General features: G+C 38.5%; 3 protein-coding genes across 4 annotated transcripts in view; 2 read left to right on the forward strand and 1 right to left on the reverse strand.

Annotated features, from left to right (window-relative positions):
- The window catches only part of rad21b (RAD21 cohesin complex component b), a 634821-nt gene that overhangs the window by 112545 nt on the left and 497664 nt on the right, over positions 1 to 24612 (reverse strand). The window lies entirely within an intron of this gene.
- Positions 585 to 11848, forward strand: LOC103035215 (lysosomal-associated transmembrane protein 4A). The gene is made up of 7 exons (XM_007245678.4): positions 585 to 780; positions 4540 to 4648; positions 6242 to 6318; positions 8059 to 8187; positions 9286 to 9381; positions 10058 to 10144; positions 11111 to 11848. The coding sequence occupies exons 1-7, from the start codon at positions 712 to 714 to the stop codon at positions 11183 to 11185; spliced, it is 642 nt and encodes a 213-aa protein (XP_007245740.3). The 5' UTR covers positions 585 to 711; the 3' UTR covers positions 11186 to 11848.
- matn1 (matrilin 1) lies at positions 14011 to 23336 on the forward strand. Of its 2 annotated transcripts, XM_022683288.2 has the most exons (8): positions 14015 to 14247; positions 17189 to 17535; positions 18247 to 18469; positions 19747 to 19869; positions 20792 to 21196; positions 21280 to 21432; positions 21539 to 21619; positions 22667 to 23158. In XM_022683288.2, exons 1-8 carry the CDS (start codon positions 14166 to 14168, stop codon positions 22714 to 22716), a joined length of 1464 nt encoding a protein of 487 aa, XP_022539009.1. In that variant the 5' UTR covers positions 14015 to 14165; the 3' UTR covers positions 22717 to 23158. The 2 variants fall into 2 exon arrangements, with proteins under 2 accessions (XP_022539010.1, XP_022539009.1); XM_022683289.2 differs by lacking the exon at positions 19747 to 19869 and having other exon boundaries at positions 14011 to 14247; positions 22667 to 23336.

Raw genomic sequence — 24612 nt, forward strand, 5'->3', positions numbered from 1 at the left:
TTCCAGACCTTGGCATAGTTGATGCATCTCCCAGTAACTTGGAGATATGTACTATTGTTTAAACTGCTGATTACAAATTGCTCAATTTCCATGGCTCATGCTTTTGTTTGAGTAACTGTCTCTACTGTCCAGAAAGACTATCTGCTATATACTAGATTGAGTTTTTGATTGCTTTCAGCAACAATAGTATTGATGGGGGAAAAGATGTTAAATGATCACAAGCCCAACTCATCCCCAACTCCCAAACACATCCCAAAGTATTGGATGGAGCACCATCATTCCAAGGAACACAGTTAGTTCCACTTCTCCAGAGATAAAAGATGGTGTACTGGCATTGGGGAGGTGCCAATAGATTCATCTTTAGGCTTATCTGCTCCACGAGTTCATGTAGCAGACAAGTGTATTAACAAAAAGAAAAAACATAAAACTAAAAGCACTACAGCATGGAATACATAAATAAATACAAATACACTGTATGGAAATACAATATCTGTGTGTGTCACATTGTAAAACAGTCTGTGATCTGTTAACACTCAAAATTGGGCCTAGGAAGCACAGTGCATGCACATGTGTGAACTGTCTGATTATCTGATCACTCTGCGCACGCATGTGTGTTCAGCATCAGGAAGTGTCAGTGTGGTTTGTAAGGCTGTGTATCTGAGTTGGTGCTTTTCAGACGCAGTTTGCATCCAGCGAAGAGAAGACAAAGAAATGGCTGGAACTCAGTCGCTCTGCTGCCACGTCCACACGGCCACGCGGGCATCTGCCATCTTCTACCTGGTAATATTTGACATTATGCACAACACACACACACACATATACACACACGCATTCATAAAGGTGGTAAAGATTATTGAGTATTTTTTTAAACAAATGTAAGTATATAAATTGTGTATAGGCCTCTAGCTGTATGTGACAATTGATTAAACAATTAAATACATAATTATACTTAATATAATATTTATAAGAATGTGTAGCTTTCTGCTCTTCACTAAACAGGAAGCTGTGGGCTCTTCCGGTATTTGTGCACTTTTAGTACCACAGCTGTATCACAATCAGTTAGTGCAACAGCATTAAACAGGAAACTCTGAGGTTGAGGTGTTAAGGCTGTTAGATTCAACTGAAAAAAAGTTATGCAGAAGTCAGTTTGACCACTGACCTGACTGACTGATGAGTATACACATTATATGGACAAAAGTGTTGGGACAGCTGCATATAAATTGTTTATTAAAAATCCAAGCGTAAAAATATATATACAGTGAGTCCAAGAAGTATTTGATCCCTTGCTGATTTTCTTTGTTTGCCCACTAATAAAGACACTATCCTTCTGCACTTTTAATGGTAGATATATTCTAACATGGAGAGACAGAATATCAAGACAAAAATCTACATGGCTCCATCCATCTTCCCAGTGATGCGGTGAAGTAGCCCTGTACCCTTGGCAGAGAAACACCCCCAAAACATTATGCTTCCACCTCCATGCTTGACGGTGGGCACAGTGTTCTTGGGGTCATAGGCAGCATTTTTCTTCCTCCACACATGGCGGGTGGAGTTGAGGCCAAAAAGTTCAATTTTGGTCTCGTCTGACCACAAAACCTTCTCCCAATAACTTGGTTCATCTTTCAAATGATCATTGGCATACTTGAGGCGCGCCTCCACATGTGCTCTCTTCAGCAGGGGTACCTTTCGGGCACTGCAGGATGTGAATCCATTGTTGCGCAAAGTGTTGCCAATTGTTTCCTTGCAAACTGTGGTCCCAGCTGCCTTCAGGTCATTTGCTAACTCCTGCCGAGTGGTTGCAGGACGATTTCTGACCGTTCTCAGCATCATTGCCACCCCACGAGGCGAAATCTTCTTTGGAGCACCGGGCCGAGGTCTGTTGATTGTCATGTTATACTCTTTAAACTTTCTGATAATTGCACCAATAGTTGTTACTTTCACATCCAACACCTTACTAATCTTTTTGTAGCCCATTCCAGCTTTGTGAAGGTCAACAATTCTGACTCTGAGGTCCTGTGACAGCTCTTTGGTTTTACCCATGTTGGAGACTTGAAATCTGTGTGATCTGTCTGATTCTGTTTTTCACACAAGTGATTAGTGAGAACAGGTGGCTTCAGGTCAGGTAACAAGTTGATTGGGAGTGTCTAACTGGTCTGTAAAAGCCAGAACTGCTAATGAATACTAAGGGATCAAATACTTATTTCACTCCATGAAATACAAATCAATTAATATATATTCCTTAGATTTATTTTCTGGATTTTCTTTTTAATATTCTGTCTCTCCATGTAAGAATACATCTACCATTAAAAGTATAGAATGATCATGTCTTTATTAGTGGGCCAACGAAGAAAATCAGCAAGGGATCAAATACTTCTTGGACTCACTGTATATATATATATTTGCTTTTGTTGGAGTAAATCTACTGCCTGCTCTGTCCACAGATACTTTCAGCTAGATTGCATTCAGGGACAAAAGCATTTGTGAGGTCAGGGTGTGGAACTCAGCTTGCCCCAAAATACTGGATAGAGCTTTATCATTCCAGATAACAGTGGACAATAGTGGGTTTACACCTTTCTATTCCATGCCTGGTATTACGCATGGTGCCAGTTGTCCAGGATCATCTTCTACAAATGGTCACATTCTTTTTTTTGGCAGTTATTCTCTACAGAGACTAGACAAGCTGCGTATTTGCCTTTGCACACCTGTGTCAGGTATACAAATGGGTGGAATGTAGTGAAGTAGCTGAATGCATTCATTAGAAGTGATGTCCAAAAACATTTGGACATATAATGTGGGTGTGGTTGAGAACTGTTGAGTGAAGAGCAGTTTAGAGTGAGAGACAATCACTTGTACATGAATTAATTTAGAGAATTTCTCTCTCTATTTTTGTTATTCTCCAGAACAGAAATGTCAGTCAAGACATACGCATTTGTGGGGTTTCAAGAACCAGTGGATTTTTTTTGAGATATTAAATATTGCAACCATTTTGTCTTATATCTGATAAGAACCTTTACTGTGTAGCTGTTGCAAACCACATGGAAGATATGTAACTGATTATGGTGCAAAACAAGTTTAAGGTACTTTTCTTGATTTGTTTTTTAGGGTAATAAGGAGTTTTGAGTTTACAAACACACAGTGTATATATAGTGTATATATATTAAAATGTTGTAATTAATTTATTCATTATTAGACAAATACATATTTATTAGAGAAAGGTTTTTCTTTATTTCAGTTCAAAAAGAATGGCAAAATAATGAAACAGGAATCTATTGGGATCTTTCCTAATGCCAGGCTAAAGGGGTATAAAAAACCCTAGTATTGATGTGTAGAGCATTAAATAATTAAGTGCTCCAATACTCTTGTGGGATGAGTTGTTGGAGTTGAAGATAAAGTCATTATTTAATTATTCAGAGTCCTGAATGCAATCAAATCGTCATAGCAATGGTCCAAAATCCAGTAGAGATACTACGTTTTGTGTATAGTTACTCCAACAAAAACAGGATAAATCTTCAATGTTCTTGATTTTAGATGAAACAATGAAAAAAAAGGAAGCGTCCCAATACTTTTGTCTATTTGCATATAACAATCAGCCATAACATTAAAACCACCTAAGGCATCCACCTGGATTTCAAAAGACAAAGTTAATTTTAAGTATTTTTTCCATCCAAGAACAATAGTGATCTGTGGGAGCCCATTATCTTGAGACTATTTTACCAATAATCCTTACTCTTACTATTGTTGGTAGGTTAAAACCACTGTATATCAGAAACAAACCATAACACCTTCCTGATGTTTTGGAGATGTTCTGATCAGGTCATCTAGAATTTACAATTTGGCCTTTCAGATTTTTTTGCTTGCCCATTTTTCCTGCGTCAAACGCATCAGCTTTTAGAACTGACTGTTCACTTGCTGCCTAATATGTAGATACCATCATAACCAAATAATGTTATTCTTACTAGAATATTATTATAACCAGATAATGTTACACTTTCACATCAGTGTTTTTGATGTTGTGTTCAGATCAGTGTATGTGGTGCAGTTACCTGTGTACCTGTGAATGCTGGGTGTTTTCTGTATAATCTGAATCAGTTTGAGTTCTGAACTCAGTCATTCAGTAGATTACACAGCAGGGTTCTTAGCCAAAGCTGAGAATTCACAGTGTGCTGGTAGATGAAGAGAACGCCGCTGTCCTACACCTGAACATGTCTGGGTCAACAGCTTCACAGGAAACTCAATATCACTTAAAATACCTTCAGAAAAACTACCCTAGGGAGGGTGCTCTGAGTGTGTGTGTGAGTGTGTGTGCTTGCGAGTTATGTAATTTACACTTTTACAGGCTTTTCTGAATGAATCGCTGTTCTTGTGTAACTGGTTCTGTTGGTATTGGCTTTAAGAGAGGAATCAAAACACACCTGCTGCCAGAATACACACACTCGTAGACACACACACAGACCTTTACTCTTATGAATTTCTTCACTGAGTGTGTGTGTGTGTGTGTGTGTGTGTGCGTGTGTGTGTGTTGCATGCCTGCTTGCCTAGGTTTATAATCTGCTGGTGGCCGTGGATCTGGCTATTGGAGCAATCTGGAATACTGACCCAATCACCATCTCCTACACCGACATGAAGCTCACCAGTGGCTATCGCGCCTGTGAGTGTTACATTATAACAGCCTACATCATCACACACCCCTTGTAAAAGAAAAGTGTATTAAATATATTTTTTAAAAGTATACTTAACATGAAAAAGTACATTCTTTTTCAAATTTAAATTTGTACTTGCATACTAAATGTACTATTTTGGACTTATGAATTGGAAAAAATACACTAAAGTGACCTTTAAGCAGTATTTAATGACACTATATATATTTTCTTTCTACAACCTATAATTTAAAGCATTGCTCAAAAATAGTAAATTTTATGTGCATACATATAAAGTACACAAAGTAATTAGATTGAAAATTCACTTTAGGTATTTTTTTTTACCTATTTTGAAAATACTTTTAATACTCCCAAGTACACTTCCTTTTCACAAGGAATAATTAATAATTACTTTTCCTTGCTTTCTGTGAGCATATTTTAACTTTAAATCCATATTAGCTTAATTAGCTTTAATTCACTATGGTTTCAAACACAGAAATAAGACATGCTCCTTCAAGTGCATGTAGGAGTGCTGGACAATAAGACAAATAAAAACCCCAGTTTAACTGCAAAAGACCTGTAGGAAGATTAACATCTCTGGCGTGGTGGAGCACTGTTCTACTGCTGACTAACATGACCTTCATCTCAGAATCAGAATAAAACTTTCCTGCATTATTATCTCAAAGTTTAGCTGCTTTGGGCTTGTAAAAAACACAGGGCACAGGGTTTGAATGGATTCAACTCACTGCAGAAAATGATGCTTACCTGATTGGGAACATCCACATCTGTCTAAGTTGTGAGGTGTTGTCTTGTAAGTGAGGCTGGACACTGGCCAGTGTGTTTATTGCAAGGCAACATAATTACTCAAAGTTGGATTGGGGGCTTATTAACCTCGTTTTCTGAACGTCTAGATAGGAATGTTATGTGAGAAAAGTTCTAATAATATTGTGATGTAAACCAATATTATTTCACACATTTTTTTAGAACGTTCCTGGAAAAGTATTTCTGTAATGTTACAGGCATGGGCGTGGTAGTGGGGGGAAAAGTGGACCTGACTACCCAGGGCCCTAGTAGGGAGAGGGGCCCATGAAAATCCTGATTTTTTTTTCGCTCACTTTCCTTTGTTTACTGGCATGGATAGGGGCCCATTAACATAGAGGGTGTACAGGGCCCAGAATTTGCTGCTACGCCCCTGGTTACAGGCTAACCTTCCTGAAGCCTTTGTAAAACCGCCACTTCCTGTGTGAATAAAATACATTACCACCCACAGTGGACAGCACAGTGGGTGGTAATGATTGTGACTTACAATGTTTTTTGTCACTGAATTAAATTAAACCCTCACTGAAATGTTTTAGTATGTGGTAGAAAATAGAAATTACTCTTATTACTCTACTTTCTACTACATTATGTCAGAAGAAACAAAAATAAAGTGTCCCAATCGTTTTGTCTGTACTGTGTAAAACCATAACCTATTGTTTTGGGTTAATGAGCAGATTATTTCAGATGAACATTTGAATAAATATAATTTAAGATATAATAAAGTATGTATATGTTACACTGTTGGCTCATTAAGCATTAACCTTTTGTTATTTATTTCTCTATAGTTGATATTGGCACCAACTTCATGGTGTTGGTTTTGATGTCCTTCTCCAGTGTGCTGGTAATGATAGCTCACCGTAAGGTAATTTGTGTGTTTGTGTGTGTGTGTGTGTGTAATGTTTTCAACAATGTTTAGTAAAACAAAGTAGTCTGTGTCTTTGTTTGATTTTTGTGATTAATACTTAAAATAAAACACCAGTCTCTGAGTTGATACAGTGGCATATAAAAGTTTAGGCAGCCACAGTCAACACTAATGAAAAAGTAAAAAAAGTAAAAAAAAAGAAAGAAAAACTTGCAAGAATTTGGGCACCTGAAGAGATTTTAGCTTTTAGCAACATTTACCAAGGTCTTACACCTAAAGTAGCCTCTTAAGATTATAGCTTGTTTAGTCACAGTTAGGAACAAAAGATGCAAATTTTAAAGTTTAGACTAAAATCTATGGACTACTCAATTTTGACTTCTCATATTATTTTCCAACATTCAGCAAGCACCTTGGGCACTCTAAAAGCTGAAGTATGCCATAGACCAGAGGTCACTAATAGGCAGACCGCGGTCCGGGTCCGGACCCAAACATTGTCCAATGCGGACCCAAACCGATTTCAACTTTATTTAACTGTATATGCACTTTGCTGCGCAATAAACTCACAGACCAATTACGTGTGGTGTAAGATCACCAAACGCTCTCCTCTGCCAATCAGATCTGTGCAGACGTGGTAAGTAAAAAAATATAATAAATAAACACACGAACGAACCCGTGTTGTCAGGGTCCCGCTGCTGCAGCTATTGAATTGGGACGCGGCCAGTGACCGATGCTGCAGTTTCACTAGAAAAGGGAAGAATAGACGTCTAGCAGATTTTGGAAGCAAACAACAGACCATCTGTAAAAAAGCTGAAGAAAATGAAAAGAAGATGAGCTTCTACAGCCGTGTAATGATTAATGATCCTAAACACACTCATAATCTATAATTAACTACCTCAGGAGGTAGAAACTGAAGTTTTACCATGGCCCTATTATCCACCAACCTAAACATCATTGAAAACTAAAAAGAGCAGAGCAGCCTTTTGTAGTAAAGAACAAAACAAGCCTTTTTAAGAAAGAGTGGGTGGGGGCATACCAATGAAGCGTACCATATCATCATTACTCTCACAGTCCCTGTGTCCACAGTCCCTTAGTAAAAATCTGTAGATATATGCCTTTCGTAAAGAAAAAGGGTTCAAAATAAGAATTAAAAAAAACTCTAAACTGAGTACAAAACGTGTTTGCATCCTGTGATTTCTGCCCAAAGGGATGTTTCTAAATACTGACCATGCAGGGTATCCAAACTTTTGCCTTGTGCCCATTTCTTTTCCCGGCATTCTAAAATGAAAATAGAAATAATACAGTAATTTAGCTGAAAATATTAAAGCAATGTTAATCTGTTTAGATAAGGGTTTAGCTATTCACAGTAATGGGTATGTTGGTCAGGGGTGCCTCTGTAAGCTGTGAGTTTATTTGAGAATGTGTTCAGAAACATTCTGATGAGTTTGGGCTCAGTGGCCGACACCAATATTTACCCAGAATTCAGAGTCTCCAGAAAGAGCTCTTGTTTCAATATTTATGAATGCTGGTGCGACACGGAATCCTAGCAGTCTTTCCAAACCACACACACACATACTCACACACACACTCTCACATAGAGACATCAGCTCTACTACACTGAAGACCCTTAGGGCTGTGCATGAACAGTATAATAAAAAAGGCCATTTTAAATAAGCCAGTGAGCGTGTGTCTTTGTGTGTGTGTAAGAGAAGAGGTTCTGAGATATTTGTGTGTTTTCCGCAGGGGGCGTTGTGTGTTATGCCATTTATGCTGTTCATGTTTGTGGACGTGGCTCTGAGTCTGTTGTCGCTGTTCGCTGCTCCATGGGGTCTGCCTGGGACCCCCACCTACAGATCCGCCCTGCGACTGGCTGTGAGAAACACTCACTCACACACATTATTAAACACTACATGTCCAAATGTTTGTGGACATCCCTTCTAGTGAATGCATTTTGCTGCTTTGAGTTCACCCATTGCTGATACAGATGTACAAATTCACACACACAGCTTGTTGAGCACCATCACAGGGATATTGATGACGGGGATGTGGGTTTGATTTCCGCGTTTAACAAGCTGTCACTGTTGGACCCTTAAGCAAGGACCCTAATCCTCACTGCTCTCTGGGTCCCTCAGCAATAGCTGCCAACCACCTTAAGCATATGTGTTATTATAGCAGATTGTGTTAATGTGTGTGTTCACTGCATAGATGATTTAAAGATGGAGACCAAATTCTATTTGTGTCCAATACAATTGGTGAATATTATTATCTTTATTACTATCTTTTTGTCAATAGAAGAGGGTAAAAATGAACCTATTGGCACCATGCATTATGCCAGGCATAAATCCCCGTATAGTAAAGGGCATAAAGCTGAACATCTGTAACTCAAGCACATCATGAGTGCTTCAATTTTATACATTTTAGGAAAAAAAATAGCTGTCCAAATACTTTATACATCAAAAGGTTTGTAGACACCTACTCCTTTATAGCAGTTGCTTTTGAAATCAAGGATAATGATATAAAGTGTTTCCCCTGCTGCAGTAACAGCTGCGAAGGTGTTAAATTAGATTTTGGAACATTTCTGTGAGGGTTTGATAGCATTTTAACATGAGAGCATTAAAGAGGTCAGGTGCTGATAATGCATAATTAGTAATAAATGAAAAATTCCACTTAAGCAGTCAGTTTCATTGCTCTACAGCCCAGTCCTGATACATACCGCTCACTTTACTGGATGGTATTGAGCTTTTGTGGCTTTAGACTCATATTTGGCTGCTCTAGAACATCCCGTTGTATTAGCAATGCTTTTGTATTAATTTAACAAGCTGTGCATGTGCAGCTAAATGCCTGTAATGCCTGTCTCAGTTATGGGTGCACTGTAAAGTAGCTGAACTCGCTAATTATAAGGAATATCTGGACGCATTGGTATGTATAGTGTACATATAAACCTAACTGTGTCTCTGCTTGTGTCTGCAGTCAAATTTTAAAGGAGGGGTCAAGCTGGAAGGGGAGGAGTTAAGCCAAGTCACCATGATATTTGGAGTTCTGTTTGTGATGTACATACTGCTGAAGGTTTGATGTCTATATGTGTGTATGTAGCCTATGTGTGTGTGTATATGTTTCCCTGCAGTGCATGGTTATATATCTATAATCAGGATGGTTTACCATGAATAATACCACATTCCCCAGAGTTGTCCTTTCATTCCTGCTACAGACCTCTGTACACACTCTAAAAACATTCTCTGCAGCTGTGATACTTACCGAAAATGGGCAGGAAGAGTCTCTCTCGCTTGGTCTCACCTGTTAGCGGGTGTCGGGGTCTTTTTAGCAGTGTGAAAACAGAAGAGGAATGTAAGAGAGAGGGGAGTGGAGGAAACATAAAGTTATACAGAAAGAATGCTCTGTCTGGACTACACTCTTAAAAAATAAAGATGCTTCAAAGGGTTCTTTGAGGGATGCTGTAGCAGAACCTTTTTATTTTAAGTGTGAGTGTGAGGAACCTTTAATTTGCTAAAGAACTGAACATTTAGGGAACCGAAAGTTCTGTAGCCTCACTCAAAGAACCTGTTAAAGGCCCTTCATTTGTAAGACTATATATGCATCAGTAAAGAGGAACATTAATACAGATGAAAGAGAAATTGCCTGCTGCCTTCTTTAGAGGCTTTGTGTGTCTGTGCATATCCATTGATGTGTGTATACTGCTTGGTGTGTACATGTGTTGATTAGTGTGTTTCTGTGTGATGTGTAGGTGTACATGATGCAGGTGTCAATGCGCTCTTTTTATGATCTGAGGGACAACTGGCCACCGCGTCCCGCGGCCAAAAACACTGTGACGGTGAGTGGCTATTTCTATGAAAATATATTTATATATATATTTATATAAAGTATTTATACACATCTCTGGAAAAAAAATATATAAAAACGATTTCAGTTTCTGAATCAATTTCTCTGATTTCATTCTTTATAGGTATATGTTTGAGTAAAATGAATATTGTTGTTTTATTCTACAAAACTATGGACAACATTTCTCTCAAATTCCAAATAAAAATACTGTCATTTAGAGCATTTATTTGCAAAAAAGGAAAAATGGCTGGAATAACAAAAAAAGATGCAGAGCTTTCAGACCTCAAATAATGCAAAGAAAATAAGTTTAAATTTGAAGTCTTTTAATAGACGTCAATGTAAAGATTTCATTGTACATTATTTAAAAAAAAAAATTGTGTAGACATTTTCTACTGAACCCTTTAATGACACAGATGTGCAAATGAACAAACTTAACTTATCTAGTCCCTGAGGAGAGGAATTAGCAATAGAATAGGACCAGGCATTGGCCTAGGGAACAGTGGAACTGTGTTCTTTGGAATAATTGTGCTCCATCCAGTACTTCTGGGATGAGCTGTGTATTTGCAGACGAGGTGGGGTGGTGACCATCCAGCATCCTGACCTAATGTACACTACTTATGCACAGCAATCACAGCAATGCCCCAAAATCTAGTATAAAGTCTTCCCTGGCAGTAGAGACAGTTACTGCAACAAAACCTGGATAAACTATTTTTATTACTTTTGATTATAGAAGAAACGATGTACAAGCAGATGTACAAATAGATTTACTTCTCAGTCAGTCAGTTGACTTCTGCATCTGAGTTCTGCTTCAACACTCACACTTCCTCTTTAATGCTGCAAGAGCTAAGCATTGCTGACTGTGGTGTACCCATGGCACATACTAACAGAGAACAAACATAATAAATTAATTATTATTAATTTATTTATGTATATAAAACTAATGTATGTATATTAACAGGTTAAGCTGCCCTCCTATGACGAGGCTCTGAAGATGAAAGATGATGCCCTGCCCCCGGCCTATCAGGAGCCTTAAAGCACGAAAGGAAAAGGCACCCACTCTTCTCTTGCACTTTCCGCACACACTGGCAGCTCCAATTAATATTTAAGCTCATTTAGTTACTAGTACAACTACATAAATTTACTTATTGTACTTCCATACATATATACACACACATCTGTACACAGCCAAAGTCATATAGGTACAGTATATTATGCATATACTATTCTTACATATTCAGTTTACCTAAGAAAAATATTTCAATCAGCTACTAAAATACAAGATGAACAGATTAATAAGTATAAGTATATCAAGTAAAGCTACTCCAGAGCTACTTATATGGAGTATAGAGCAGCTATTATTCCTGCAAGCTTTAAAACATCACAGGATGAATGTATAACTGAGCTGTCGTGATGCTACACATCAGACATATGTGATTTTTTCAGTATTTTGTCCAGCTGCTTCAAGTATTTTCCGCTATTTTCTTTTTTTGATGGTTAGACGGAGGGGGACAGAGATTAGGCTTTGAAAATGTGAAAGTGTGAGTTATGCAGTAAATAAGCAAACACATTTCCATACTCAAACAGAGAAGCTCCGGGAAATTCTTCAGCTTTAGTTGTTTCTCCAGACATTTTTAGGGTGTTTGTTTTGCGCCTGTTGGCAACACAAAAATAAACGTGTGAAAAATGTTGTGCTTCAGTTTTGTGTGTGTGTGTATTTATTTGTACGGGTAGAACCTGACCGAATACTCCCTCAAATAGTTGTGTTCCTGTGGCCATAGATTTTGGGTGTGTGGGTGTGTATTTAGCCGTACGGAATAACATGCATTCAGCAATAATACGAAGATAGAAAAACATGAGCACTTGGACATGTATGGCTGGGCCTCACAAGTAAATGTGCTGTTTTAACCTGAATGTAGTTTTTTTTATGGACTATTGTTGTGTTACTGAAATTAACATATTGTGCTGTTTATCACAGAATAAGTGTCACAGTTTATCAAGAATATTTATTTTTCACCTTTTTTGTAGTGGCAGAAAATATCAACTCTTACTATATTATTACTAAAGAAAGGATGTATATCCCAAATGACATATTAAAGAACTAGAATAAAAACTTGAAAATTACATTTTCTGAAGGATGACGTATGTATGATTTGTTTCAACTTCGAGGCGGTGGTGGTTTCTTGTTTTGTGGTTGCTAAGCAGTTGCTCTGGTGTCTCCATTTTTTGTAAGGGTGTTTGTAAGGGTATGTCCATCTGATATATGATCACAACCCAGAATATACTTATTATGTAATATCTTATTTTAATATATTATATTTGTATAATATATTATGTCAGAGTCCAAAACATTTGGGTAAATGGTTTAATGCAAAGCTATTTGGCTAATAGAGCTGTGTCTATTTTTTTAACAAAAGATGGTTGGTTCAAACACCCCTCCATGGACACTCAGTACTGGAGAGCAAGGTAGAGAAATGGGTTCGTGTGCATTCTCCCAGCTGGTGTGTGGAAGAGCTGCCCATTGTGAAATCATTTTCACCTTTTATTCTTGTAGGAAAGTTTGAATTGGTTAAGAAAATAACATAAATCTACACTATTGGTTCTATAATTGTACCAAATTGGTGGATATAAAACATATATGTAGTAGGGCTGCACAATATTTGAAATATTTGACATCACATTGTTTGAAATATATTGCGATATTTAACAATGCAGGACCAGTGACATCACCATATCGTGCATGCGCACATGGCGATGACGATAATCTCCCCTTTAGAGAAATTACAGCGTGTGGATGGAACAATTTCATATCTAATAATCAAAAGACACTTGAAAACTGTAGAAAACTGAGGAGCTCTGGTACAGGAAGAGGTCTGACTGAATCAAATGCACAACTGCCTTATCTGACATGTTTCTGAGAGTCAACAGTTTGTGTGATAGGTGACGCATGTGAGAACACCTTGTTGCATCAGCTTAATACTGGACCAAGTCTCAGTTTGAGCTGTGTAGAAAAGACTTGGAGCTGCAGGTTTGACAGGTGGAGTGGAGCTATAGGAAGGTGACCACATTTAAAATAGCAATAGTGTGTGTGTATTTTTGACTGTTGGCCTATACAGGTCTATTAGGTGTTCAGTTTGAGTGTGGACTGACTGACTGAATGCACACAGACTAACTGTGTATCAGCAGCAGGAAGTTCTAAAAGAAACCATTGAGCCACTACAAACACACACACATTCACCTGTCTATACTGATCATATACATCAAGTACAGGCTGTACTATCACACACACACACACACACACACACACACACACACACACACACACACACGTGCATAGTGAATCCTTAACGAGATCGGCACACTTTCCTAGAAGTTGTCCAGACTTATGTGTGCTGATGTGCAAGTGCGCATGCACACACATACATACATACATACACTTGCGTAAGGCAGCAGAAGGCATGATGTGGAGCATGCAGGGTGCACTTACAAACTGGAACAGGACTAGCTGTGTTAGTATGGCACTCATGCTTCCCGCACACTTCCTGTGCATAAATTCCCGCGTGTGTGTGAGATTAATTTGAGAGGAAAACTGGCTAGAAAAGACAGATTCATCTGAATGTTTATTTGAGGCCGACCCTAACTCTGTGGCCCCTCCCCAGGCCCCAAACCGACCTGGTCCACTGTATATGCACACATACATACACCAACACACACTCAAACATACACACACTGCCCAGATCAAGGTGTGTTTGTCTTTCCTATCCAAACTTCTATCCAAATTTTTTTTGGAGAAGGTATTTCCCCCTCCTCCCTGCATACACACACCTTATGGCGACAGGTCCAAGGGGGACGTCTCAAAAACCTACAGGGTGTGTATGTGTATATCTGTGAGTGAGTGAGTGTGTGTGTGTGAGAGAGAGAGACAGTGTATTGATAACCTGAGGGTCCCTCTCAGTGTGTGAATCAGTCTGTGTCTGGTAGCCGAGCCTGTCGTTAGGAGTCCCGCTGCATTCAGGATGGCGCTGCTGGGGTTTGTGATGCTGCTCTGCATCCTGGGAGCTCAAGCCACTGTGGACTTCAGACATGCTGCTGCTATGGGTGAGAAAAGCAATCACATCTCTAATCAGATCCATCAGTGGATTAATCTGCAGCTTTAGACTGATTAGACTTTAATTCAGCTCTCAGGTGGAATCATCATCAGGACCTAGTTACTATTTGTAGGCTAACACTGAATGGGTGATCAGAAGCTGGTGTGCAGCAGGACCTTGGTTTTTCTGCACAGATGCTGGAATGTGGTGATAGATTTATAAATGTAACTTTCTTGTGCGTTTTTCTCACCCTGTCCCAGTGTTTCTAATTGCTTACTCTCATCGCATCTTCATTTTACCTGTGGAATATTTAACACTGTAACAATAAAGACAGACTTATACATACACATATTTAATAGATGAAGAGATAAATGGATAAATAGATGAGCAGATAGCCATTTACATATAGACAAAGGGTTATGTACATAGATACATATACTAGACATATAGGTTTTTAAATAAATAAATGGACAGAAATAGATAGATCTTCATTTTACCTGCAGGAATATTTAACACTGTAACTATAATAACAACACAAGGATTGATAGATTGAGAGTGAGAAAGACAGATAGATTTATTACTAAACAGGTAGATAGTCAAATGGTGGCTGGATAGACAGATGGACAAGCAGACACACACATACAATAGACAGAGAGATAGATAGCCATATACATATAGATAGATGGTTATGTAGATAAAAAGATGGACAGAAATGAATGGATGGATGGATGGATGGATGGATGGATGGATGGATGGATATATAGAAAGATAGACAGGCAGGCTGATATAGACAGACACATACACCTAATAAATAGATGGGCAGATAGCCATATACATATAAACAAATGGTTATGTACATAGATAAATAGACATATGGGTTTGTAGATAAACAGATGGACAGAAATAGAGATCAAACATAAATGATCATATTTCTGTATTATGTTACTTGATGTTTATTGTTTTTTAAACATTTTAAGGAGTGAGTCAAAATTATGCAGCTGACAATTAACTATTTTAGAAGTTTTTTGTTACATTTAAGACAAATACAAATGCTTCATGATATAAAATCTGTGTAGAGTGCCTTCTTTTAAAACTCCTATTAAAACTCCTATTAAGTTTTTATTAATTAATAAATTAATGAAAATGTTTGTGTGACCTTAATGATATAATGATTACATAAAAAAAATTACAAAATGAAAAATAACTTATGGAAACGTGTTCCCAGTATTGCTACAGTTGTGTACAAAGAAGTCCTTTACTGTGATTTTATGTGTGTGTGTGTGTGTATACGTGCGTGTGCCTGGATGTATAATCAATGGGAGTTATTATGTACCGTGCCAGCACTGTACGTTCATTGAGCTGCCTGCTGACTCTATAGACCCCCCCACCACACACACACACACACATACACACACAGCTCCAGCATCAGCCTCGCTCTCTGAACTCACACAGCTAGTCCAAACTGTCTAGAGTGAATAAACCAACAGTCAGAACTGACAAGGAACTCCCGCAGTGAATTACACTGATACTCTTTACTGTACTCTGATCTTTATTTTCCTTAATCAGCTTCATACATCACTTTAGACAAAAACTACTTGTAAGTTAGTGTCTCTGGGGTGTCTGGTGCTGGAATATATATGCTGTGGGATGTAATGTAGAACTATAGCCTGTTTGATTCAGAGAGTCTGCCGGCCACTGGGTTGAGTAAAACCATAGCAAAGAAAAGGGAACATTCTCTTACAAAACCAAACCAAGATATATGGTTATTTTGCAGTGTCATGATCAGAGACCATAAGTTATGTCTTTACTTTTTGATTAAAATACCATGCTATGCTACTTTTAAACATAAAACAATAAAACTGTATACATAAGTATATATACATTGACACATTTAAAATGTACATTTAAAACATTTTAAAACTTTTTTAAACGTTTAAACACATCTCAACAATACATCCAACTTCAGTTTTAGCTGTAAAAACTGATATTTTATGACTAAATACCAGCATTTAACCTGATTTAATGGTGTTCATAGATAACACTACTATACAGCTTTTCATCCACACCATAATCCCTCCTTTTCATACACTCTTAGGGTTCTAGAGAAGAACATTTAGATTGATAAGGAAGCTTCATATCAAGTGATATCTCTAATTGCACATTTCCATTACATGGCACCTACACTACTTAACTGTACTTGACTCTACTCACTTTTTGATAGCTGGTACATAGTTAATTTTTCATAACCATAGTTCCTCCTCAAAATGTAGTTGTTAACATCACAAAACAGCATTGCTATATTTTATATTTTTTAGAATGATGATACAGTAACACACATAGTGATGATTCTTTCTGAGAGGTTTATGCATCATGCTTTAGTCCCTATTAGGTTTTATTGGAACCACAATGAGCAGGTACTAAAAATACCAAAATTGACTGATGAAAAAGCAAAAAACAGCTGATATTACAAACACCCCAGATAAAATGCCCATGTGGGGCATGTATAAGTAGCCCAACTGTGAAGCAGAAACTTTTGTTCACAGGTTTCATGATGTTCTCATATATGGAAGTCAGTATTGGCTCCATCAGGGTCAACGAAGGGAACAGGAGGGGTTAAAAGATGGGGTCCGTTTGAGAACTCAAAACACATGTAGAAACCAGCTGGAACCCACCTAATCAATTTCACACATAAGAATGTGAGTCCCACATAAGAATGTAGACTGACTAGGATGTTTCTTTATAGATGCAAAATTGGTTCTTCCATGGCATTTCTCAAAGAACCGTTTAAAAACCAGCCAAAAAGTCGTTCAATAGCACATCTTCTTTTATTAAGAGTAAAAATGAAAAAAGCATTTAATTAAAATAGTAACTTGGTGTAAACTATGCATTTTCCAGGGCTATGCTTGTTCCTTTTCATCTCTCCTGACTCTCTTTCCCCTTGTTCTCTGTAGCTGCAGGACTGTGCAACACCAAGCCCACCGACCTGGTGTTCATCATCGACAGCTCTCGGAGTGTGAGGCCCTCTGAGTTTGAGCAGGTCAAAGTCTTCCTCAATAAGGTCATCGAGGGTCTGGATGTGGGGCCCGACGCTACACGTGTGGGTGTGGTGAACTACGCCAGCCGGGTGAAGAATGAGGTGTCCCTGAAGTCCCACAAGACAAAGGCTGGCCTGATCAAGGCCGTGTCCAAGATTGAGCCGCTCTCCTCCGGGACCATGACTGGCCTGGCTATTCAGTTTTCCATGAATGTGGCCTTCAGCGAGGCAGAGGGGGCACGCAAATCCCCAGATATCAGCAAGGTCAGAGATACCATCTAGAGGATAAGAAAGGAACTGCACTAGATAAGATAATCTCTTATGTGGTGTCCATCACATATATCTTCTTATTTCTGCATGAAATAACAAAACGAAATCATTGTGGTTAAGATACTTGCTATAGGCTTTGCATATTATGTGAACAGTGCTTCTTACATTCAAATGCATGGAACTGTTCACAGCAGGCATGCCCAGTTTTATCTGCAAAAGCCTGTGTGACTGCAGGTTTTCTTTCTAAACAACCAGCAGAACACCTGCATTGCAACCACAGTTTCCTCTGTGTACTGCTACATTCTAGCTGAATCTGTAAAGGCTCATTAATGCTTAGTGTCTGTAATAGTAAACCATATTTAAAAGCTTGTGGACGTGTGGAATTAAGGGAGCAGTTCTGTTCTAGAAATTCTAGAAACTGTGGATGAATAGTAGCCAATAGATCTAGTAAACTCTTAGAACTGCCATATGAACATGATGATGAAGAAACTTAATAAGAAACACAATATTTAAGCTATTTACAGCTGTTTACAATGCTGCGCCTTACGTCTTTTTTATTAAGTGCATATCACAACTTTCATCAATATCACAATCACCATCACACATCCATATCCATATTTAACGTTGAATAAGGCTTATTGTTTCTCCCTCTATTTGCTGATACATGAATAGGCTTCAAACAGTACTTCTTGACTCTTATCTCAGGTCGCCATCATTGTGACTGACGGAAGACCACAGGACAATGTGCGTGACATTGCAGCAAAAGCCCGAGAGGCAGGCATTGAGATATTTGCCATTGGCGTGGGCCGAGTGGACATGAACACACTGAAGCAGTTGGCCAGTGACCCCCTGGAGGAGCACACAGACTACGTGGAGAGCTACAGCCTCATCGAGAAGCTCACCAAGAAGTTCCAGGAGGCCTTCTGTGGTAAGTAGAAGAGGGAGAACAAGGGAGATTATAGAAGGAAATATAGAAGACCAGACACCTCAGGAAGGATTCCCACCATCATCTGTCTTCATCAGCAGGGTCAAAAGTAAATGTGTAGCATAAAGAGAGAGAGAGAGAGAGAGTCATCAGAAGGCATGCAGTCTTTTAGTGCTCTTTTCTGTCTTGTCTCCAGAAGGCAGCATTGTGCCTCTGCTGAAAGGGGAAATGAAGCATGTTGTGGTCAGTGATGTGAATGTAGACAGTGTTGGGCAGTGGTTCTCAGCATCCAAAATAGTATTAATCAGAAGCAACTAGAAGTTAAGCGGAAATTCATCAGAACTCTTATGAGTACATTTGTTCACCATAAGGTCTCACACATAAATTAGTTTTTTTAAATGGTCTAAAAAGCTTACAAATCATAGAGTTACAAGGTTTTTGAACTAAAAAGCAGATCACGGAACAGAAACCTGAGGGAAAGTTGAGAACCAGTGCTGTAGTAAACTTGCATCAGAGCAACAGGCACCTGAAACCACATTACAACCCTACGAAAGTCATTCGCCAAGCAGTCAAGTGCCTGATTTCTGATGTGTTTCAGTCTGCTTTAAAGATTTGCTGTCGTTATGAGCAGTGAGAGCCCAGCAAATCATTAAAATGTGACTCACATACACTGATATGCCAAAAATCATGGGACAGGAACTAATATCATTTTCCATGCTCCATGAAAGCTAGTACTGTGCCTTGAGACTTGTCATGTCTCATGGAAGCTAAATAACACAATGTGGATCTGATTTTTGAGTCACTCATATGCTTGCACAGACTACTCTAGCCAGATGTCGCTGGTCACAATCATTTTCACCCACTGCGCTGTTCACTGTAGGTGGTAATGCCTTCTATGATGTATTTCTGGTACACTGTATCGAGGAATGTTAAATATCCAGACAATTTCAGAAATGTTACATCCCATCCATTTGGCACTTACTATTAAGCCTTACTCATATCACACCTTACTCAAGAACACACTGGCTAGTGTTAAACTTACTTACAAGATAATACCTCACAATGTATACAGTTGTGGGTGTTCCTAAGCCATCCCCTGAGGTAACAAATAACATACTATCCATTGACTCTTGGCATGTCAGTGTTTTTACTCATTTTTACTCCTCCAGTTCTTCACTTTTCCAGTTCTCCTCTCACATAGTCTTATTCTCTCCCTTCTAACTCACCCTTCTCACCTACCACTCTGTGTGTGTGTGTGCGTGACACCCGCGGCGGCACAGTGTCCGACCTGTGCGCGACAGGTGATCACGACTGTGAGCAAATTTGCATCAGCGTGCCTGGATCGTTCAAGTGTGCCTGCAGGGAGGGCCACACACTCAAGGCAGATGGTCGTACCTGCAGTGGTGAGTATATATGTGTGCTGGGTAAATGTCTGTAAGTCTGTAATATATATTTCATTAAGTGTACTTTTGAGTGTTTTCATCCACATGCCAACATTTTACACTCACACAAGAGTACTGCCAATAAAATAGGACTCTCTGGACCTATTGGTACCATACCTAAGACCAGACAGGGGCTAGATTAGTATAAAGCCCCCTAAATTGAGTTTATGATATGTATATGAATGATGGTGTTCCATCCAATACATTTAGGATGAGATTGGATGGTGGTCATCCAACGTCTTGAACTTACAACATCTCTCTTGTAGCTGATTGCAATCAAATCTTCACAGCAATGCTCCATAATCTAGTGTAATGCATTCCCTGGGAAATAAATATAAATGTGCAAGCATCCCAGAACTTCTGCCTACAATGCATAGACTAGAAGACTAAAGGGATGTCCTAATCCCTTTGGGAAAACTGGTGTATTAACTGATTTGGGCATATGTTATAGAGTGGAAAATGGCCCAAAATCACATTCATCTACAATAGCAGTTCTCTGACTGTATTTTAGTTAGTCTTAAACTTAAACTTGCCTCACTGGAATGATGGTACTCCATTCAAATTCCGTCCAATTCTGTCCAGTTGGCATTAGAAGTTAAAAATGAGGTGTTCACTAATGCTCTTGTCATTGAATGCAATCAAATCCCTATTGAAATGCTCTGGTCTCTGTACAGTTACTCCATCAAAAGCAGTTTAAACTATTTTCAATACCCTTGATTTTTAGGGTTTCCCAATAATTTACTGTCCATAAAGTGTATGTTACTATTCAAAATAAAATTATGTAGATCCATCTTTATATAATACACATATTACATTATTCAGATTTTCAATTGAGACATGATTGAGACATAACTGTAACTTCTTGCTCCTCTCCTTGTCCCAGCCTGCAGTGATACTGCCACAGACGTGGTCTTCCTGATTGATGGGTCAAAGAGTGTGAGGCCAGAGAACTTTGAGCTGGTGAAGAAGTTTATTAACCAGATCGTAGACAAGCTGGATGTGTCAGACAGGGGAACACACGTGGGCCTGGTGCAGTACTCCAGCTCTGTGAAGCAGGAGTTTCCTCTTGGGCGCCATAACAGCAAGAAGGACGTGAAAGACGCAGTGAAGAAGATGGCCTACATGGAGCGCGGGACCATGACTGGCCAGGCTCTCCGCTTCCTGCTGGACAACAGCTTCACACCCGGTCAGGGTGCCAGGCCGGGAGTGGCCAAGGTGGGCATCGTCTTCACAGACGGCAGATCTCAGGACTACATTGGAGATGCAGCAAGAAAAGCCAAGGAGAACGGTAAAAGGCTTTGATTATTAGATTAGCTTAGAACACACGTGCTATGAGAGAGTGCTGCTTACATGTTATGGGTTGTATTTCAGGCTTTAACATGTATGCTGTGGGAGTGGGAAACGCTGTCGAGGATGAACTGAAAGAGATCGCCTCTGAACCTATTGGAGACCATTACTTCTACACTGCTGACTTCAAAACCATGAACCAAATCGCCAAGAAGCTGCAAATCAACACTTGTCCAGGTTTAACACCTAACTCTATAATAAAATAAAAAAACAATTATTTTAAACATGTGTCTCTGAAATACTAGACATACACTCACTGCTCTTACTGTTCCTGTGCTTGCAGTGGAGGACCCCTGTGAATGTGATTCAATTACCAAGTTCCAGAAGAAAGTGGAGGAGGCACTACAAGCATTAACAAAGAAATATATCCTTTTCCCACATGCATGCACTGTATGATTTTAGGTATCAAGAGGGTAAGTATGTGTGAATGTGTCTAAATCATTATAGTACACCACAGTTTAGTGGTTTCATTGCTCAAAGTCTTCTGCAACTACCTGGTGTGTATGTGTTTTTGAGCAAGGTAAATCACCAAACTGTACATTCAATTGCTAAGCTGAGAATGCCTGGTGTAAAGAAAGCATCCAATGCAGTAGATATAAATATGCACCCTTAGGTCATTCTAGACCTAGACCCTCAGATGAGGCCTAATGATTTATAGGGAAACTGCAATTTCTTAGTTAGTTCTGCAATATTCTCAGTTTATGTGTATTTAAGCAAAAGGGTTAAATTCTTAAATGAAACAGAAAATTGCCCTATGCCCATTGTCTTTGTGAATGGCGCCAATTTTGTGAGAAAAGACATCAGACCTTCTGGAAGTCTTAGATTTGGAACTCTATGTCAGATATTAGACATGAAAAACAGGCAGCAGTTCAATTCCAGGACTCTTATCATATACAAATTATAAAATATATTAATTTGTATTATATAAGCTCCTTATGCCCATGTTATTTCTATCCTAGCAGTAAATATTTTTGTGCATTGTACTGTCTAACATACAAATAATATTAGTAATATCTGTTTTGAAGGCCAAAAACATATTAAATGCGAGGACAATATGCAGAAGCATGATCCTGCTGTACAAATGCAATGTGGGTTCTTATGTTTTTTGGAAGTGAAAACATTCATTAGAGCAATCATTCCAATCATGGCACCATGACAGCTGACTGTAAAATTTGATGGTACAAGACAATGTGGCTTGCAGCAATGCTCATAATGCAGCTCACACCTGCATTACGTTTTAAAATGCCCCTTTACACATTTATAAACATTGCTATGCACAAAATCCAGTCTGCCCACAGTGACCCTGTAAATATATGTCATGGTTTTCCTCAAAACATAATAGATGCCATTACTTGACAGTACCTGTAATGAAAATAAGTGTTTTACAGTGTTTCCTTAACATGTGTTTTACTGGATGGAGTAACAAAGAGGATCGCTGCTCTGGAGAACAAGATTGTCTGAGAGAGCTTCGCCATTTCTCACCACCCCTCACACCTTTTGTAAAATACCGCTGAGTCACCTCCTGTGACCTCTACCCCTGTGCTCATGTTCCTCCTCTCTTCTCCTCTACCTTTTTGCTTTCATCACAAAATTTGATGAGGATGAAGCACTGATCATCGTGATGGTCCTGATAGACCTGGTTCTAATGGTACAGTTGTGTGAAAGGGAAGATGCTTGTTCACATCCAACAGTCTTTCCAGAAATAACCGCTGTGCATTAAAATAAAGCTGAGAACTATTCTTACGCCTGCAGGAACCATTATGTAAGAGAATATTATGTTAAATATGTTCTCTGTCTCTAAACGTCTTTCACTTTATCTTGAGCCCAAACGAAAAAGTATTGTTTATTTTATATGAGGTATATATATAATGTTATTTAATATAAAACTGGACTGGAAATACAAGTGTGAGTACTGGTTTATTTTCTGAAATAAAATACTCCGGGAAAAACAATCTCAGTAATTAAACACACACACACACTGACAAACACACACACACACACACACACACACAACACTAAACAAGCATTTAAAGACCAATCAGCTTGTTCCACTTCAATAAATATCTGCCTTGTGTCTGTAATTTTCTTTCTTTGTGTGTTTTAAGTATTTTACTACACACTGCTGTGTTTATCTTGTGATAAGTCAGAGAATAAGTTACACTGACTTCAATAGATTTCCTCAGTATACTACATTGCACAGAATTTCCAATCTTAACTTCATTTACATCATACAAATGCTAATGTGTTGTAAAAATATTAAACTATAATAAATAAAAGGACTATTGGACTTTTGTAGAGAGATGTGGAATCACCAGTTATTGCACACACCTTAAAGCAAACCGCATGATTAGGATCCCCAGGTAAAGAGGGTAAAATGGGGCTCACAGTATGCCAGTGTGTGTGTGTTTTACAAAACAGGATGGGGGTTGAATTAATTAAAGTACAAGTGGGGACTTGTACACTAGACACTAGACAGTGGGTCTGTAGAATTGCTGGCAGTTCCTCATTTTAGGCCTGAGCCAGGCTGCCAAATACAACCTCTATAATAATAAACTGCAAACTTCACCAAAATACAAGAAGAAATGCTGAAAATGCTTAGATTATTATCATTTATAATGCATGTTGTATACATCATCCTAAGGCTGCATTTATTGATGCAGATATCGAAACTTGCAAATATGCTTGTGGCTAAAACCCTATCAGGATACAATCCAGATACTAGTCATGTGACTAAGTGTAAACAGGGTCTTTTAGGTCTGTCTTGCTGCACAGCATGTTTAAGGTCTATCCACAGGTTGTCAGTGGTGTTTATCTCAAAGGACTGTGAGGGCCATTCCTAAAGCTTCAGCTTGCTTTTCCTAAAGTAATTTATAGAGGTTTTGTGACAGTGTTTTGGCTCGTTGGGCTGTTGTAAAAGGCAGTGTTCTTCAGCTATTTTTCAAATTGAGTTTTCTGAAATTTAGAAATAATGCTGCCATCTAGCCAAAGATTCTACATGATTGCCCACATGGACAAGAAATAGATGGGCTTGTATTTCTTTTTATTTCAAACAAAGGCACCACATTAATTCATTTTCATATTTTTTTCATACAAGTACATTTTTTTAGAAATGCATTAAATATTATCATAAATGTTTTCTTCATATGGGTGTTATCATTAGTACAAGAACAAGACAATGAAGTGCAGTTAACTTCTTTCTAGATTGTAAATAGATACAAAAATGTAGTGTCTCAATTGCATACTAGTTACTAATACTACCTAATTCAACCGGGTTGAAATAATAATAAAAGCTAATAGCCTAATAACAACACCTCTAAATGATCGTAACTAGCAGTGAGCTCCTCGTACCTTGATAAC

Source organism: Astyanax mexicanus, chromosome 3, assembly GCF_023375975.1.
Source record: "Astyanax mexicanus isolate ESR-SI-001 chromosome 3, AstMex3_surface, whole genome shotgun sequence".
Classification (NCBI taxonomy): Eukaryota; Metazoa; Chordata; class Actinopteri; order Characiformes; family Acestrorhamphidae; genus Astyanax; species Astyanax mexicanus.

Coding starts and splice junctions, on each gene's coding strand:
- LOC103035215 (XM_007245678.4), top strand. CDS start 712: ATGGCTGGAACTCAGTCGCTCTGCTGCCACGTCCACACGGCCACGCGG. Junction 4,649..6,241: donor CACCAGTGGCTATCGCGCCT/GTGAGTGTTACA, acceptor ATTTCTCTATAG/TTGATATTGGCACCAACTTC. Junction 8,188..9,285: donor GATCCGCCCTGCGACTGGCT/GTGAGAAACACT, acceptor TTGTGTCTGCAG/TCAAATTTTAAAGGAGGGGT.
- matn1 (XM_022683288.2), top strand. CDS start 14,166: ATGGCGCTGCTGGGGTTTGTGATGCTGCTCTGCATCCTGGGAGCTCAA. Junction 18,470..19,746: donor GTTCCAGGAGGCCTTCTGTG/GTAAGTAGAAGA, acceptor GCGGCGGCACAG/TGTCCGACCTGTGCGCGACA. Junction 21,197..21,279: donor AAGAAAAGCCAAGGAGAACG/GTAAAAGGCTTT, acceptor GTTGTATTTCAG/GCTTTAACATGTATGCTGTG.